Source organism: Astatotilapia calliptera, chromosome 7 (genome assembly GCF_900246225.1).
Source record: "Astatotilapia calliptera chromosome 7, fAstCal1.2, whole genome shotgun sequence".
Lineage (NCBI taxonomy): Eukaryota > Metazoa > Chordata > Actinopteri > Cichliformes > Cichlidae > Astatotilapia > Astatotilapia calliptera.
In genome coordinates this window covers 8,332,121-8,348,622 of record NC_039308.1, presented here as the reverse complement: position 1 = coordinate 8,348,622, position 16,502 = coordinate 8,332,121, and the positions used below count along the sequence as shown (strand labels likewise).

Below are 16,502 nucleotides of genomic sequence, written 5' to 3'. Positions count from 1 at the left end.
CCATGGCCAAGACCAAAGAGCTTTCGAAGGACACCAGGAAAAGTATTGTAGACCTGCACCAGACTGGGAAGAGTGAATCTACAATAGGCAAGCAGCTTGGTGTGAAAAAAATCAACTGTGGGAGCAATCATAAGAAAATGGAAGACATACAAGACCACTGATAATCTCCCTCGATCTGGGGCTCCACCCAAGATCTCATCAAGCAAAGATCACAGAACCACACGGGGGGGGGGACCTGGTGAATGACCTGCAGAGAGCTGGGACCAAAGTAACAAAGGTCACCATCAGTAACACACTACAACGGCAGGGAATCAAATCCCGCAGTGCCAGACGTGTTCCGCTGCTGAAGCCAGTGCATGTCCAGGCCCGTCTGAAGTTTGCCAGAGAGCACATGGATGATACAGCAGAGGATTGGGAGAATGTCATGTGGTCAGACGAAACCAAAGTAGAACTTTTTGGTATAAACTCAACTCGTCGTGTTTGGAGGAAGAAGAATACTGAGTTGCATCCCAAGAACACCATACCTACTGTGAAGCATGGGGGTGGAAACATCATGCTATGGAGCTGTTTTTCTGCCAAGGGGACAGGACGACTGATCCGTGTTAAGGACAGAATGAATGGGGCCATGTATCGTGAGATTTTGAGCCAAAACCTCCTTCCATCAGTGAGAACTTTGAAGATGAAACGAGGCTGGGTCTTCCAACATGACAATGATCCAAAACACACCGCCCGGGCAACAAAGGAGTGGCTCCGTAAGAAGCATTTGAAAGTCCTGGAGTGGCCTAGCCAGTCTCCAGACCTCAACCCCATAGAAAATCTGTGGCGGGAGTTGAAAGTCCGTGTTGCTCGGCGACAGCCCCAAAACATCACTGCTCTCGAGAAGATCTGCATGGAGGAATGGGCCAAAATACCAGCTACTGTGTGTGCAAACCTGGTAAAGACCTATAGTAAACGTTTGACCTCTGTTATTGCCAACAAAGGTTATGTTACAAAGTATTGAGTTGCATTTTTGTTATTTTTTTCACATTCTGTCTCTCACAGTTGAAGTGTACCTCTGGTGCAAATTACTGACCTCTGTCATCATTTTAGGTGGGAGAACTTGCACAATCGGTGGCTGACTAAATACTTTTTTGCCCCACTGTAAGGCCAAATCATAGCAGTTGCCCCAAGTTGCTTTATATTTTAATGTAAAGAACCTACAATAATCCAGAGAAAAGACTAACAATCACATGTTCCAATTGGGTCATATGGTACTTTAAAGTCTTAGTAAGATGAAGTGTTTATTCAGGACCTTGTATGTTGTGAAAGTATTTTAAATTAGATTGTGGATTTAACAGGGAGCCAATGAAGAGAAGCCAGTATAGGAGAAATCTGCTCAAAGAAGAAGAACTAATAATTACAGTAGTTCCACCTAGAAGTAATAAATGCAGGAATTAGTTTTTCTGCATCACTATGAGACAGGATATTTCTCATTTTATGCTTATGCAAATGGAGGAAAATCAGTTCTACATATTCGTTTAACATGCCCACCAAAGGACATATCCTGGTTTACAAGGTCTCCAAGATTCCTCACCAGTGTTGGTCAAGTTACTTGAAAAAAGTAATCAGTAACTAATTACTGATTACTTCCCCCCAAAAGTAATCCCGTTACTTTACTGATTACTTATTTTCAAAAGTAATTAATTACTTAGTTACTTTTTAAAAACACGATTTACAACCTGAAGAGGTGATAAAGCAATAGAGCTTTCAGCCCAATTCTACTTTTTCTGCATAATCCATCATACAAAATGTAATCAAATGGAAAAGTATCTTTTTTTAAACTTGTTTTATCAGTTTTAATCTTTTAACTTTATGCATCAAGCAAAAATTTAATTATATGCAACATTCTCTGACTTGAATAAATTAGTTTAACATTTAAACCTATTTTCTGCACATTCCAGCACATAAAATAAAATAGTTTTTGTGTTTACACTCACTCTTTCAAATAGATGCAAGTAAAACACAGCAGAAAATAAATAAAGTCAAAGACTCAGCGGTCCTTTTGCTCTATTTTCACCTGTAAAGCAGGAGTAGGGTAGGCGGAGGTTTCCTCTGGTGCAGGTGTGCTGCGGTCAGTTGAAGAATCCGCGAGTTTCTCTGTGAGTTTCCCATTACGTCGTAGCACACTCGGTGCTTGCTTGGAAGTTTAGGGGTTTTTTCGCTGTAAAAAGAAGTTTTCTTCCCACGCACAACGGACGCTAATGTTTTTGTCACTTTTTATGGAATCAAACTTAAAGAAAGGTCAGTACTTCCACGCTTTAAACGCTGCATGCTCATACTCTCTCCCGCACTCCATATATTATCCATTGTTGATCTGCACACAGCTGTTGTCACGAACGTTGCACTTGCTTACGTCACTGTCATGAGACATTCTCGCAAAAAATAAATAAATAAATAAATCACGGTTTTAGTAATGCAGTAACGCAGCATTCCTACGGGAAAGTAACGGTAATCTAATTACAGTTTTTGCAATAGTACTATAGTATTACTATAGTAATAGTAATAGATTTGGAGTCAACAGTATCCTTGACACACAACATAACGTTCGGTCATGTGCAAAAGCATCAGCTCTAAGAGCCGTGCTTAGAGAGTGCTTTGTAGTCAATCAGAAGAGTCGACTCCCACTGAATGAGAGCCGGCTCCTCACTTAATTTCCTTTAGCTGCTCAGCTCTCACGCAGTGGCTCAGTTATGCTCCAATCCCTCCATATTGTGGACAAACACATGCGAGGATATAGGATAATATCATTATGTGAAAAACAGAGGATGAGAGACGCGACAGTCAAGTGGAGCGTGCGTCTGTCCTCTCAGTGAGTGAGACAGTAGACAGCAGTGAGGAGGGCTGTGAGAGTGCATCGCAAAAACACATAAATATGCCTGACACCCGTAAACGAAGCAGCATCTGGCTGTAGTTCAAAGACTTTTGTCTCGGCCTTGGTCTCATCTCAACTTTGTCTTGGTCTCGATACCCTCCAGTCTTGGTGTTGTCTTGGTTTAGGCGGTCTTGACTACAAGTCTATTAGATACTGTAGAATGTTTAGCTGATTTTAGAGTTTAGAAATGTGTTAAAATATAATGTAGAACTATTGTAGAGACACTGCCCTTAAAGTAATAAAGGCTGACTGTGTCGTGAACTTAGGAGTAGAGTGTAGGAGACCTCCCCCACTGAGTGGAAATTCCCCAGAGGGGTTTTATGACCTCTAGGGAGTTACCTACACCCACAGTGTTTTAACTGTCACGCACACACATCCACACGCACACTCACTCATGTGCACTCACACATACACACAGGTATGCGTACACAGTCACACACGAGCACTCACATAGACACGCGGGAACGTGCACATGTAGGCATTCATGTGCTCGTGCACATAGACACAGACAGCAAGGCTCTAGAGTGCGACCAATTTGGTCGCATTTGCGACCAAATTTCTCCATGGTGCGACTAATAAAAAATACTTGGTTGCACCGGTGCGACCAAGTAAAAAAAATACTTGGTCGCACCGGTGCAACCAAGTATTTTCTCGGAAAAAAAAAGTTTCAGCAACCCTGAAAGTCTCCGTGTGTTCAACAACAGGCACACATTATGCCCATGTCGTGTTCTAAACCAATCAGAGATACTCAGAGGCGGGGACCTCTGTGATTGGCCGTGGTCCAGATATTCCTGCAGACCTACTTGTGTTTACGTTTGAAAGTGGGGGCAGATAGAGAAGGGTGAGTAGCCCAGGTCAGAAGTGTATGAAGTTGGTATTGAGAAAATATGAAAAGAACAATTGATAACTTTTTCGTTAAGTTAAGGCCTGATCAGTCCAAAATTCTGAGCCAGCGCTCTGACACGGAGCCATCAACCTCTCCGTTTTTGTCAAACACTGGTCCGGAGACGGCATCAGAAAATGAGCCACATACGATCGACTCCCAGCCGGAGTCCACTGAAAGTAAAAGTGAGAAAATGTATAGATTTTGAATCGAGTGGCTTGACCAGTTTCCCTGGCTAAGATACAGCCAAGCTGACAATATGATGCACTGCATTTATTGTCGCGAGTGTGGAAAGACCATGGCCGGCAACACAGCATTTGTCACTGGTGCTAATACGTTTCGAATTGAAACGCTGAAAAAGCATACAGCATCGAGAAGACACATTATATGCCGCGATAAATGCTCTGCCAAAATGTCCCCGCTCCCCACTGCCTTTCAGCGGCAGGCAGGAGTAAACAGGTCATCGGAGGAGGCCGAGATGATCATTAAGTTTAACATCGCCTACAATATTGCAAAAGAAGAAGTTCCGTTTACTAAGTTCAAGTCAGAAATAACTCTTCACAGGAAAAATGGCTTGGACATAAACCCCACATACAGCAATGATGTTGCGTGCGCCCAGTTTATAGGCGTAATCGCTGACACACTGAAAAAAAAGACGTCAGTGGAAATTGCGAACAGTACATACATGGCCTTCCTGATCGATGGAGACACAGACATCGCCACAAAAGAATGTGTCATTGTGTACGCTCGTATCTTGCAAAAAGGAAGACCAGCGAATATACTGATTGGACACATTGAGGTCCAGCATGCCCATGCCCAAGGTAAGCCATGTCATGTCACGTAGCCTATGTATATGATTAATAATATTACGTCGTGTTACTGAATTAACCATATCTAGCATGTTCTTATCATTGAAAATTAAACATAGCAATAATACATGAATATAGAAACTCAAACTGAAAAAGACTGCATTGTAAACTCTTGATCTGATAAGTAAATGGTATTTTTTTTTAATTTGTTTAGGAATTTATGCTGCCTCAAAGAAAGCATTTGCTGCTCTTGGGGACCAGTGCAGTAACTGGTTGGATAAAATCATTGCTATGGGGGCTGATGGAGCTGCTGTTAATTTGGGCAGCAAAGGGGGTGTCAAGTTAATCATTTTGAAAGGTTGTTAGTTAATCATTTACAAATCAAAAAAAACGTGAACATGTAAAACTGCGGTGTTAAGTAATGCAGTTTAAAAATTTGGGTCCGCCTAACTTTTGTGCTTGTACGCCTAAATTTTGTGCTGGTGCGCCTAAATTTTATTTTTAGGCGCACCAGTGCAACCATGGCAAAAAGTTAGTCTAGAGCCCTGGACAGAGTTTGCAGCACACCGTAGGGGGTTTTATGATGGGGTCACTTCTATAAATCTGGCTGTAACTAACAAAGGGGTGAAGATTTTGGAGAGGGACACCGGCCTCGTCTTCCCTTCTAGAAGATGCATGCTTAAATGAAGATGAATAAAGGTTTTGTGAAATGGCTACTGAGTTCCGGTGCCGTCTCTGGAAGTTTTGACGAATAAAAGAACCGGGGTAAAACTGATTTCTCAACAATACCTATTGCATGCTCTAGTCACTGTAATAATACATCATTGTCCACAGTACTGAATGCGGCACTTAGGACAATTACAACAACAAACCAACTAACCGTTCAACCTAGTTGCACCTAAGGTTTTAAAGTTAAAATTTATGATTTGTTAGAATATTCTTTGTACTCACTTCTGTGATTTTGTATCCAATTATATATACATTTTTAAAATACTTTATAAGTGATTCTAGAATTTTTTTTTAATTAATTAAATTTTATTTTATTTATTTATTTATTTTTTACACCTGTGATGGCCAAACCCATGGCCACACTCTAAAGTCGGTAACTTTTGTATTTTCATTCTTCATTTGAACATATTAATACATTTTAGTTTCCAATAACTTTATTGATTGGTTTGGATACATTTGTTCTATTTGTAAGCGCGCACATTTAGTTTACTTATGTATTCATACTACTTCATTTCTTTGCTTTCTGACTAACCTTTGTCTTTTTATTTCTTACCTGCCATCATCCCTGGGAGTTGCCGGACAAAAGATGGTAGCCAGGGTTTGAAACCATTAAATATGAAGGAAGATAATTGGACCACACCACCACTTCCTGCTGAAGGGGGAATGTGTGTTTTCTTTACTTTAAAAACAAAGTATTTGTATTTAATTAAATATTTGAGTTTAGGGTTTAATGGGGTTTTTTGATTTTCTTCTTTAGTGTTTAGTTTATTAACAAACTAGATTGTACTGCTGTTTGTGATTTATGATTGTGTTTTGTTTGTTACCCCTCATGTGTCACAATGGTCTGATCAGCCATTATATATACCCTTGTATGTCATTTCATGTTTAGGTCAATTATGTACGTTTGGGCAGTCATTTGGTTTGTTAAGGTTGCAGTCTTTGCCTGAGTTCAGTTTTGTTTCTTTGACCTCTTTTATGAGCTCAACATTTATTAGTCTTGTAAATATAATTTTTGGGGGTTAAATAAATGGAAACTATATTTTTCTAATAATTCCTGGGCTCCTCCTGTTCTTCAACTCGGTCCATCACATGTGGTGTCAGAAGTGGGATCCTTCAGTTGAGGAGACAGGATTTTTTTTTTTGCATTTTTCTGCCCTTTTTCCTCCCCTGACAAACTTTTTGAGCCATGCAGAATGCTGTGCGCCAAAAGAGAGGAAATAAAATGGAGGCCAGAGAGGCCTTGCAGCAGCCAGAGAGGGAGAAGGAGATGGAAGAAGGAATTTCAGTTGTGGCTGGAGACACTGAAGGAGAGGATACCAGGGAGCCAACTCTCCTTGATATTGCTGGGATTCTTCAGGCTTTCATGGGACAACAGGAAGTTCGAGATAAAAAGCAGAGAGAGGATGCTATACTGCAAGAACAGCGTTTTAAGAGTTTGCAACACCAGTTTCGGCTTTTGCAAATGGAAGTGCAGGCCAGAACCACCCCACTTCCAGAGCCCACATCAACTGATCCAGAGTCTGTTGAAACTCCAGCTGATTATCAGACACAAGCAACATCTCAGCATGAGGGTTCTGGCTCAGCCTCCATATTAACAGGTCAGTCTGTGCATATTCATCATCCTAAACTGGAGAAACTAGCTGTTGAAGATGATGTTGAACATTTTCTGACCACTTTTGAGAGAATTGCAGCTGCTTGTAGCTGGCCTGAGTCAGACTGGATTTTTCACCTCATTCCTCTTCTTACTGGTAAGGCTCGAAGTGCTTATGTTAATATGGATGTGGACGATTCACTGCAATATGACAAGGTAAAAGCTGCCATTTTGCAAAAATATGATATAAACCCAGAAACATACAGGCAAAGATTTCGCTGTCTTGAAGTTTTTGATGAGAGTCCCAAGGAACTGTATGCAAGACTGAAAGAACTTTATGAAAAATGGATTCAGCCGAAAAACAGAACTGTAAAAGAAGTTGGTGAAATTATTATCTTGGAGCAGTTTTTAAGAATGCTGTGTCCTGAGCTTCAGGTCTGGATTAAGGAGCATAATCCAAAGTCTGCTGCAGAGGCTGCCACCCTGGCTGATGTGTTTGTAGCTGCCCGAAGTAAGAGTCAGCCATGGAGCAACAGTGCATGGAAGGCTGCCAGAGATTCACGTCGGTTGCAACCCCCTCAGCATCCTCAGAGGTCAGCGACGGGTGTGGGTAAGCCCTTTACAAGGGAAAAGCAGCCCCTGAATAGCTCGAAGCCAGGTAAAAGGCCACCAGTGTGCTACCTTTGTGGACAGGAAGGTCACACTAAGCCCATGTGTCCTAATAATCAAAGAAAATTATCTCAGATGTGTTTCGTGCCTCATCAGAATGTGGATATTAAATCTGAGAGAAAGCAGTCAAATAAAATCACCACAGTTAAGATTAATGGACAAGAAATTAATGCTTTAATAGATACTGGCAGCACACAGACTCTGGTACACAGGAAATATGTGTCAAACGATTACACATGCCCCTCTGAAACCATATCAGTTTGCTGTATACATGGTGATGAAAGACCATACCCTACTGCTGATCTGTTTATTGTAGTGCAGGGGACACCCTATCTGTTAAAGGTTGGTGTAGCTGATAAGCTGCCCTATCCTGTAGTTCTTGGGGAGGATCTGCCAGTCATCTATGATTTGTTGAGAGAAGTGCAAGAGTGCAATGTTGCTATAACAAGGGCTCAAACTAAAAATCAGGATGAGCATTATGCAACCCTCAGTGCTTTACCCTTCTTTGAGGCTGAACTAGAGACAGATCCCGGGAAGTCTCGGAAGCCACGCAGTCAAAGAAGACGTGAAAAATTTCAACACACTGTTGGAAAGACATCAGTTCAGGCTGCTCCAGATATGCCTTTAGGTTTTTCAGTACCTACGAACATCAGACAAATGCAGCAGGTTGATCCAACTTTGTCTGCCATGTTGCTGAGGGCTAAGGAAAAGGACTCTGTTGAATCTGACACAAATAAAGAGCTGTACATTCTGCAAGATGGCATTTTATACCACCAGCACGGCCAGGTTAAACAGTTAGTGGTACCTAAAGTAGCCTGTGAAACAGTGCTTACTTTGGGGCACTCCATTCCCTGGGCTGGCCACCTGGGGAAGCATAAGACCACCGCTCGCATCAAGCGATACTTTTTCTGGCCTGGCTTGCGCTCAGATGTTGCTATGTTTTGCAGGAGTTGTCCTCAATGTCAGAAGACTTCAATTAGGGTCCCCACCAAAGCACCACTCCAACCTCTCCCAATCATCGGTATACCATTTCAGCGTCTTGGCATGGACGTAGTTGGTCCGGTAGAAAAAAGTAAATCTGGAAATCGCTTTATGCTAGTCATTACAGACTATGCTACGAGGTATCCTGAAGTCTTTCCATTAAAAACTGTTAAAGCAAAAACTGTAGCTTCCTCATTGATTCAACTGTTCTCAAGGGTTGGATTCCCACAGGAGATTTTAACTGACCAGGGCACTAATTTTATGTCCACACTGTTGAAAGAGGTCTATAAGCTGTTAGGCATCAGGAGTGTGCGGACAACCCCTTATCACCCACAGACAGATGGACTGACGGAGCACTTCAACCAAACTCTCAAACAAATGCTCCGAAAGTTTGTCAATGATACAGGGTCTGATTGGGACCAGTGGCTGCCATACCTCCTTTTTGCCTACAGGGAAGTTCCTCAAGCTTCCACTGGCTTCTCCCCATTTGAGCTTCTTTATGGCCATGAGGTGAGAGGCCCATTGACCCTGCTAAAGGACTCATGGGAGGGAGAGCAAGGTAAAGAGGAATCAGTCAATGTTATTTCATATGTTATTCATATGAGAGAAAAGCTTCAGCAGATGAGTGAACTGGCTCAGAGCCATATGGCAGCTGCTCAGAGGCAACAAAAGACTTTGTTTGATAAAAAAAAAAAGCTCGCCACAGGAGTTTTGTCCCTGGCCAGAAGGTTTTGGTAATGTTGCCAACTTCTGACAGCAAGTTGCTGGCAAAGTGGCAGGGACCCTTTGAAGTACAGAAGAAACTTGGACCTACTACCTACAAAGTTTCTACACCAGGTCTCCAGCGAGGGAGTAGAGTGCTCCATGTTAACCTTCTTAAGGAATGGATTCCACGCACTGAGAATAAAACAGAGGGTTTGCTTATTCACAGCGTGGATGAGGAGGAAGAAGTTAATGACTACTTGCCTTCAGTAACAGTCTCTGTCCTGGACCTGAGCCATCTCACCAGTGAGCAACAGTCTCAGGTAACGCCTCTGATTAATTCAGACATATTTCAAAAGTACCCAGGTCGCACGAGTCTGGTGGAGCATGACATTGTTTTAAAACCTGATGCAGCTGTGAAGCGTATGAGTTACAGGATACCGGAACACTTCCTGGTGGAGTTAAAGGAGGAGGTGGACCTCATGCTGTCTCTTGGAATCATCCAACCTTCAACAAGTGAGTGGTGCAACCCTGTTGTGTTGGCTCCGAAAAAGGATAGCACGATACGTTTTTGCATCGACTTCAGGTATCTCAATTCCATATCAAAATTTGACTCTTACCCAATGCCACGCATTGACGATCTCATTGAGCGTTTGGGGAAGGCAAAATATCTAACGACCATTGATCTCTCCAAGGGATACTGGCAAGTACCTCTCACTAAGCAGTCTCAAGAGTTGACAGCATTCCGTACTCCGTGGGGATTGTTCGAGTTCACAGTCTTGCCATTTGGTTTGCATGGGGCCCCAGCAACATTTCAAAGGCTAATGGATAAGGTACTCTGTGGGCTCTCAGCATTCACCTGTGCGTACCTTGATGATGTTGATGTTTTCAGTGGAACTTGGGAAGAGCATGTGGATCACCTAAGGATCGTGCTGGATCGGCTGTGTTCCGCAGGCCTTACCATCAATCCAGCAAAGTGTGCTCTTGCTAGGACTGAAGTCCAGTACCTCGGGTTTACTGTTGGAGGTGGGACAATTAAACCACAGGTTGACAAAATTAATGCAATTGCATCATGTCCTCTTCCACAAACCAGGAAACGGCTGCGATCCTTCCTCGGCATGGCTGCATTCTACAACAGATTCATTCCCAACTTCTCAGCTAGAGCAGCCCCACTGACGGACAGGATTGGCTCAAGATGTCCCAATAAGATTCGGTGGACAGCTGAAGCTGTTGCAGCTTTCAAAGACCTTCGCCAGTCCCTGAGTAAGGACCCCGTTCTGCACTCATCAGATTTCACAAAAGACTTTACATTGCAGACTGATGCTTCTGAAAAGGGTTTGGGAGCAGTGCTTCTGCAGGGACCACCAGAGGATCGACATCCTGTCGCCTACATCAGCCGTAAGCTGCTACCAAGGGAGAGCCGCTACGCAATGGTTGAGAAGGAAGCCTTGGCCATTAAATGGGCACTTGACTCTTTCAAATATTATTTGCTGGGAAGAGAATTCATCCTTCAAACTGACCACAAAGCCCTGCAGTGGCTGGAGAGAATGAAAGACACTAATGGGAGAATCACTAGGTGGTAATCTGGCTATGCAGCCATACTGGTTTAAGGTTCACTATATCCCTGGTAAAGACAACACCATTGCTGATTACCTCTCTCGCTGCCTGATGGAAGATCCAGAAGTGGGGGGGTGTGTGATGGCCAAACCCATGGCCACACTCTAAAGTCGGTAACTTTTGTATTTTCATTCTTCATTTGAACATATTAATACATTTTAGTTTCCAATAACTTTATTGATTGGTTTGGATACATTTGTTCTATTTGTAAGCGCGCACATTTAGTTTACTTATGTATTCATACTACTTCATTTCTTTGCTTTCTGACTAACCTTTGTCTTTTTATTTCTTACCTGCCATCATCCCTGGGAGTTGCCGGACAAAAGATGGTAGCCAGGGTTTGAAACCATTAAATATGAAGGAAGATAATTGGACCACACCACCACTTCCTGCTGAAGGGGGAATGTGTGTTTTCTTTACTTTAAAAACAAAGTATTTGTATTTAATTAAATATTTGAGTTTAGGGTTTAATGGGGTTTTTTGATTTTCTTCTTTAGTGTTTAGTTTATTAACAAACTAGATTGTACTGCTGTTTGTGATTTATGATTGTGTTTTGTTTGTTACCCCTCATGTGTCACAATGGTCTGATCAGCCATTATATATACACCCTTGTATGTCATTTCATGTTTAGGTCAATTATGTACGTTTGGGCAGTCATTTGGTTTGTTAAGGTTGCAGTCTTTGCCTGAGTTCAGTTTTGTTTCTTTGACCTCTTTTATGAGCTCAACATTTATTAGTCTTGTAAATATAATTTTTGGGGGTTAAATAAATGGAAACTATATTTTTCTAATAATTCCTGGGCTCCTCCTGTTCTTCAACTCGGTCCATCACAACACCAAACCATTTTTATACAAATGAAGTTTATCTACTATGATTCAAATCACCTGTACTGATTTATCAAACCAGCGGTTGGCACTGTTCCACTGGCTGCCTCCTCCATGCATCATCTGGAGGACATTACCTCTGGAGTACATGTCATCGGGCACTTGAGGCATGGCTTTATCCAGACATACTACACAGATGCTCCTCTGGATAGCTGACAGCGCTTCTTTGTTGGGCTTATCTGGACACAAATGCAACAGACAAAGCATACATGATACCCATTCATATTCAGTCAAATACTTATGCCTACTTACACGTTTAGAAGTTATTGCATAACTTGTATATTACCATTGATAATAATAATAAAAAAAATAATTCATTGTTGTTGACCAAATGTTGCAGTATATGCTAGTCAATAGAAACTGAATTAACCAGAGCTTTATTATGTTGTTCATATAGGGAAACGCCATTTTAATACAAGGGTCCTCTCAAATGCACTGTTACCTTGTCTCTGTCCCCCTGTCCCAGCACTTCTGCTTTTCAGGGGATTCTTGGTGTCTGTCACCCAGATTATCACCGCCATTTCCCCTGTGATAATGCTGACTTTACTTTTATTCACTAGTATTTAATACCGAGACAATTGAGTGACCAAAAGAATTATAACCATATGGAATAAACTTTTGATCCCTTTTCCTCTAAAACAGTCGTTTTGATTACAAGGACCAGGCCGCAAGGACCACTCGCATCTTCAAACGGACTTTGGGTGTGTCAAGATGGTGATTAAACTAGGATAAAATAAATAAAAGATTGAGTCAGTTGATTGTAAGGGGTCACTTAAATGCCATTTGTTTGCATTAACCATCAGATACTAAGCAGTCTGTGTGACAAGATAGTGTTACAATGCCAGTTTCATAAATGCATGCATCACTTTGGGGTTTTTTGCAGTGTGTGAAACTCAAGGTTCTATTTGCTGGGGAGGAGGAGGTTGATTTTCCTGCCTCTGTCCAATTTCCCCCACGTCTGCCAAATTACTTTTTAGTGTTCAAAGTAGGTTTAAAAACATCCCCTCTACTCTTTGCATTACACCTTGAAATCAATTGTAACAATACAAAAACAGTTGATGGAATAAATGATCTCAAATGTCTAAGGAGGAAAGCATAAGAGTGGGAATACTGTGCATATGACTAACACAACATACCGTTTAGTAGTAGCACAGTCCCATTAACAGCTGCATTTTGGCCAATTTATATAAACATTCCTACGCTCCGTTAAGTCCAGTTCTGCTCTGTTTCAATAAATTCCTAGTATTATTACAGAACGGCAATGTGTGAGGCTTGGCTGTAAACACTCAGAAAAACAGGACAGAGTTTACTGAGCTCAGTTTAGTGGAATCCACTGGTGCCCATTATACCCTTATTATGAAAACATCACCCTTCGTCAAATTAATGAACACTCATAGTGGCAACTCTTATTCCACATGCTCTTTTCTACCTTTTATTTTTTAAATGAAAAAAATAAATAAAAAATAAAATAAAGCTATGCTATGAGATGAACAGGGTTTTTCCAGAGATTCAATAAAGCAGTTTGGTTTTCACTGACTACTTAATATAACTTTCTTACATGGAGAAATTCCAATTTTACCTGGCCTCTTATGATCAAGTATTACGTTGTTTAGTTTTAACATCAGTTTAGCGCTTGCATTACAGCATTTCCCAGTTAATCCCCCTTACATATACATTAGCTTCTTTACAACTGTACAAAAGCATAATTGTGCTCACCTTGGATCAATCTGTCATAGCATTTGCTCCAGGAGTCACGATTTAAGGAGGTGAGGATGCCAACAGGCTCTGTGCTGGTCTCCAGCGAAGAGCTGCATATTCTCTCCAGCTGAACACAAAGCTGGTGCACAGTCAAAGGAGTCCCATCACTATTGTAGACATCCACCATAAAGAACTGAAGCAAGGACACACACAAAAGCAAGGCTCCTTATTGGAAGGGAGTGTATGAGAGAGTGAACTTTCTCACCATAAGAGAATTAAATAACTGGTTGTAAAACATTCCTTCAGAAATTTGGATGTGCATCATCTGACAAAGATCCATTTAGCACAGAGTTTAATTTTTATTTACACTTATTACCAGTGTGAGCAAAGAAACCTTTTGCCATGATCACCATCCCATGCAGTCTGGGGCTTTTGCTAATCTGCAGCATCAGTGCCAGAAGGATCAAACTGATCCTCAAGGCTGGAAGCATCATTGGTCAGAAATGAGGTACAGACAAACTGCTCTACAGCATGGACATTACTCCCACTCAAGTCCACACTTCTGAGGCAGCAGAGCTCCTTCACCCTCTGATGGATTCAGCCTCGCTGCCATAAAGGATTATTCAGGAATTTTTTCCTATCGATTTCTGTAAAGCTGTATAATAACATTATTTATTAAAGCAATTTGAACTTCTCATCTACATGATGTCAGTCTGATGTTTTTGTTTTTAGCCCAACTTTATTTGTAATTTTGTGCTATAAGAACTGTTGTTAATACAAAAAAAATAAAATTAAATCTCCACTCGTTCATAGTATAATGCCCTTACCAGGAGCCTGTGGAAGTTTTTGTGCAAATGTGAACACTGGTGCACACTGTGGACTGATGTTCCTACCGCACACCCAAAGTCAGCTGTGAAAGGCTCCAGAATTGACTTCCCCCATAAAATGATTTATAATATAAATGAATTGGCAGAGTTCCTGAAAATCCTTGTCTCTAGTGCCTGTGATATACATATTACCGTTTATGTTGAGGGCTGAATCTCAACAATATTGGAGAAGTATGATTTGTGGATTGTGGAAGATGCAGTTGCAGTTAGCACAGTGAAAACTGTGCATTCTACACCTTTTAAACTGCTTGATAATTTGATCTTCACCTTCACTTTTTCTACTAAGATGCATTATAACACCATTCTTTGTAAATGGATGAATACAGTCCCAGAATGTCAGACAAGTGTGTGATGATGTGCTCCTCACCTGACTGTTATAAGCCAATGTAATGTATCTGGAAGGGTAAGAAGTCTTGCCATGGAACACAACAGAGTCCATCTCCAGGCCTGGAATACGGCATGATGATAGCAATTGGGAATACTGGTTCATACACAGGGGTTTTCCTCTCAGGTAATCAACTGGTATCGTCTCACTGTTAAACATGATGCCTGTGTCAACAATTTCTTACTGTTCATGTCTGAAGCTATGGCACTTTGATTAAAGTTAAACCTCAGCCACATAAGAAACAAGGACTTATTTTTATGTGTGGGAATAATACTAAACAGTAAAAATCAGTATCAGCCTTATAAGGGAAATGCCAACAATTTTATACTGCAATGACCTGAAACTTCCAGGATATGATCACATGATGTGTTTATGGTATACCTGGAACTCACAATTACTCATTTCCAGACAGACAGATACACAACCCTCAAAGCCATTTCAAATAACAAGTGCAAGTACAAGTACATTAGCATGGTGTATGTGTATTTGTTTTGTTTGCAAGTTTGCTTTCCACAGCTTTTGATATTTCACACCAACTTTGAGAAAACAAATTAAAATGTGATTAGGAATTAATAGCAAGGTAGCTAAGCTAAGAAAAGAAGAAGAAAAAAAAAGTTTTGACCATGTAATGTGCATTTCCCCACACAAGGAAAACAATGGACATTTCAAATGTTATCAGTCCTGGTTGGAGGTTGGAAACCCAAATGACTATACTGTAGTGATACAGTAAACCCAGATCCCGTTAGCACCATTCTCTTGACAGGAGGTAATCACAGAATATTGAATTTTAAATAATAACTGTCTATACCTGCCACTTTCTAAGCTTTTACATTTTTTTTTTTTTTACTTGAGCTGATAATACTCACTTGTCAATCATAGTCTTGAAGTCCAAAATAGCTCTTATCACTTTGGCAGCACACCTAGGCAGAGAACATGATTATTTAGTTAAACATTTGCATGGCATTGACATAATACAACGTCCCTAATATAGCAATCAGAAACGGCCAAGATTCAGACCTTCAGAATCTATTGTCCCCCCCTTCACAATGCAGTATACAGTTATATAGTTCACCTTATTTGTCCCTGCTTATCCCTGAAGTCCATTCGGGGAAAGGAACCACTGATATTTGAATAAGCCACCACAGGCAGACGGTTGTCAAGATAGTCAGTCTGCACCATATAGTCTGCTAACTAAACACAGATAAGTGCAAGAATGTATTACAGTCCATCCAGAAAATTCAGGATTGTGTTTGTGCAACAATAAGTTAAATGTAGTTGATAACATCTGCACTTTTATTGAGAACTTGCTAATACTCAACTAGTGTATCTGTTGATCTATTTATGCTGCAATTTATGAAGATCTATATCACTGACATCAAGTCATAATTTATAATAATATAAAAAAAAAATAAAAAAAAAAAATAAAAAAAAGGGAGGGTTCTATAGTGAGTATTGTGAATTTTGAGAATACAACTTGAGGTACTTAAATGTATATAGCCAGGTTGACTAACAGACAGGAGACAGAGTGACTGTTATGTGAAGGCTGTGTGCAGGTAGGAAAAGGACCCAAAGTGCAGACAGTCAGAGACAAAGGGTGAACTTAAATACAGCTTTAATGTCAGTGCCATCACCAGTGTGTGAATGGGTGGATGACTGAATGTGTAAAGCGCTTTGAGGTCCTTGGAGACTAGTAAAGCACTATACAAATGCAGGCCATTTACCATTTAATGCTGAACTCCAAAAAGTAACAAAACTG

The 16,502-nt window shown here is 40.9% G+C and overlaps 1 protein-coding gene across 3 annotated transcripts in view; it reads right to left on the bottom strand.

Annotated features, from left to right (window-relative positions):
• LOC113025274 (carnitine O-acetyltransferase-like) overlaps positions 1-16,502 on the bottom strand; it is a 37,548-nt gene that overhangs the window by 13,989 nt on the left and 7,057 nt on the right. For all 3 annotated transcript variants that reach the window (XM_026172841.1, XM_026172840.1, XM_026172842.1), the window contains exons 4-8: positions 15,819-15,937; positions 15,613-15,666; positions 14,729-14,894; positions 13,493-13,667; positions 11,777-11,955 (exon numbers count right to left, since the gene is read on the bottom strand). In XM_026172841.1, the coding sequence (XP_026028626.1) occupies positions 11,777-11,955; positions 13,493-13,667; positions 14,729-14,894; positions 15,613-15,666; positions 15,819-15,937 (693 nt within the window). The remainder of the gene's footprint in view (positions 1-11,776; positions 11,956-13,492; positions 13,668-14,728; positions 14,895-15,612; positions 15,667-15,818; positions 15,938-16,502) is intronic.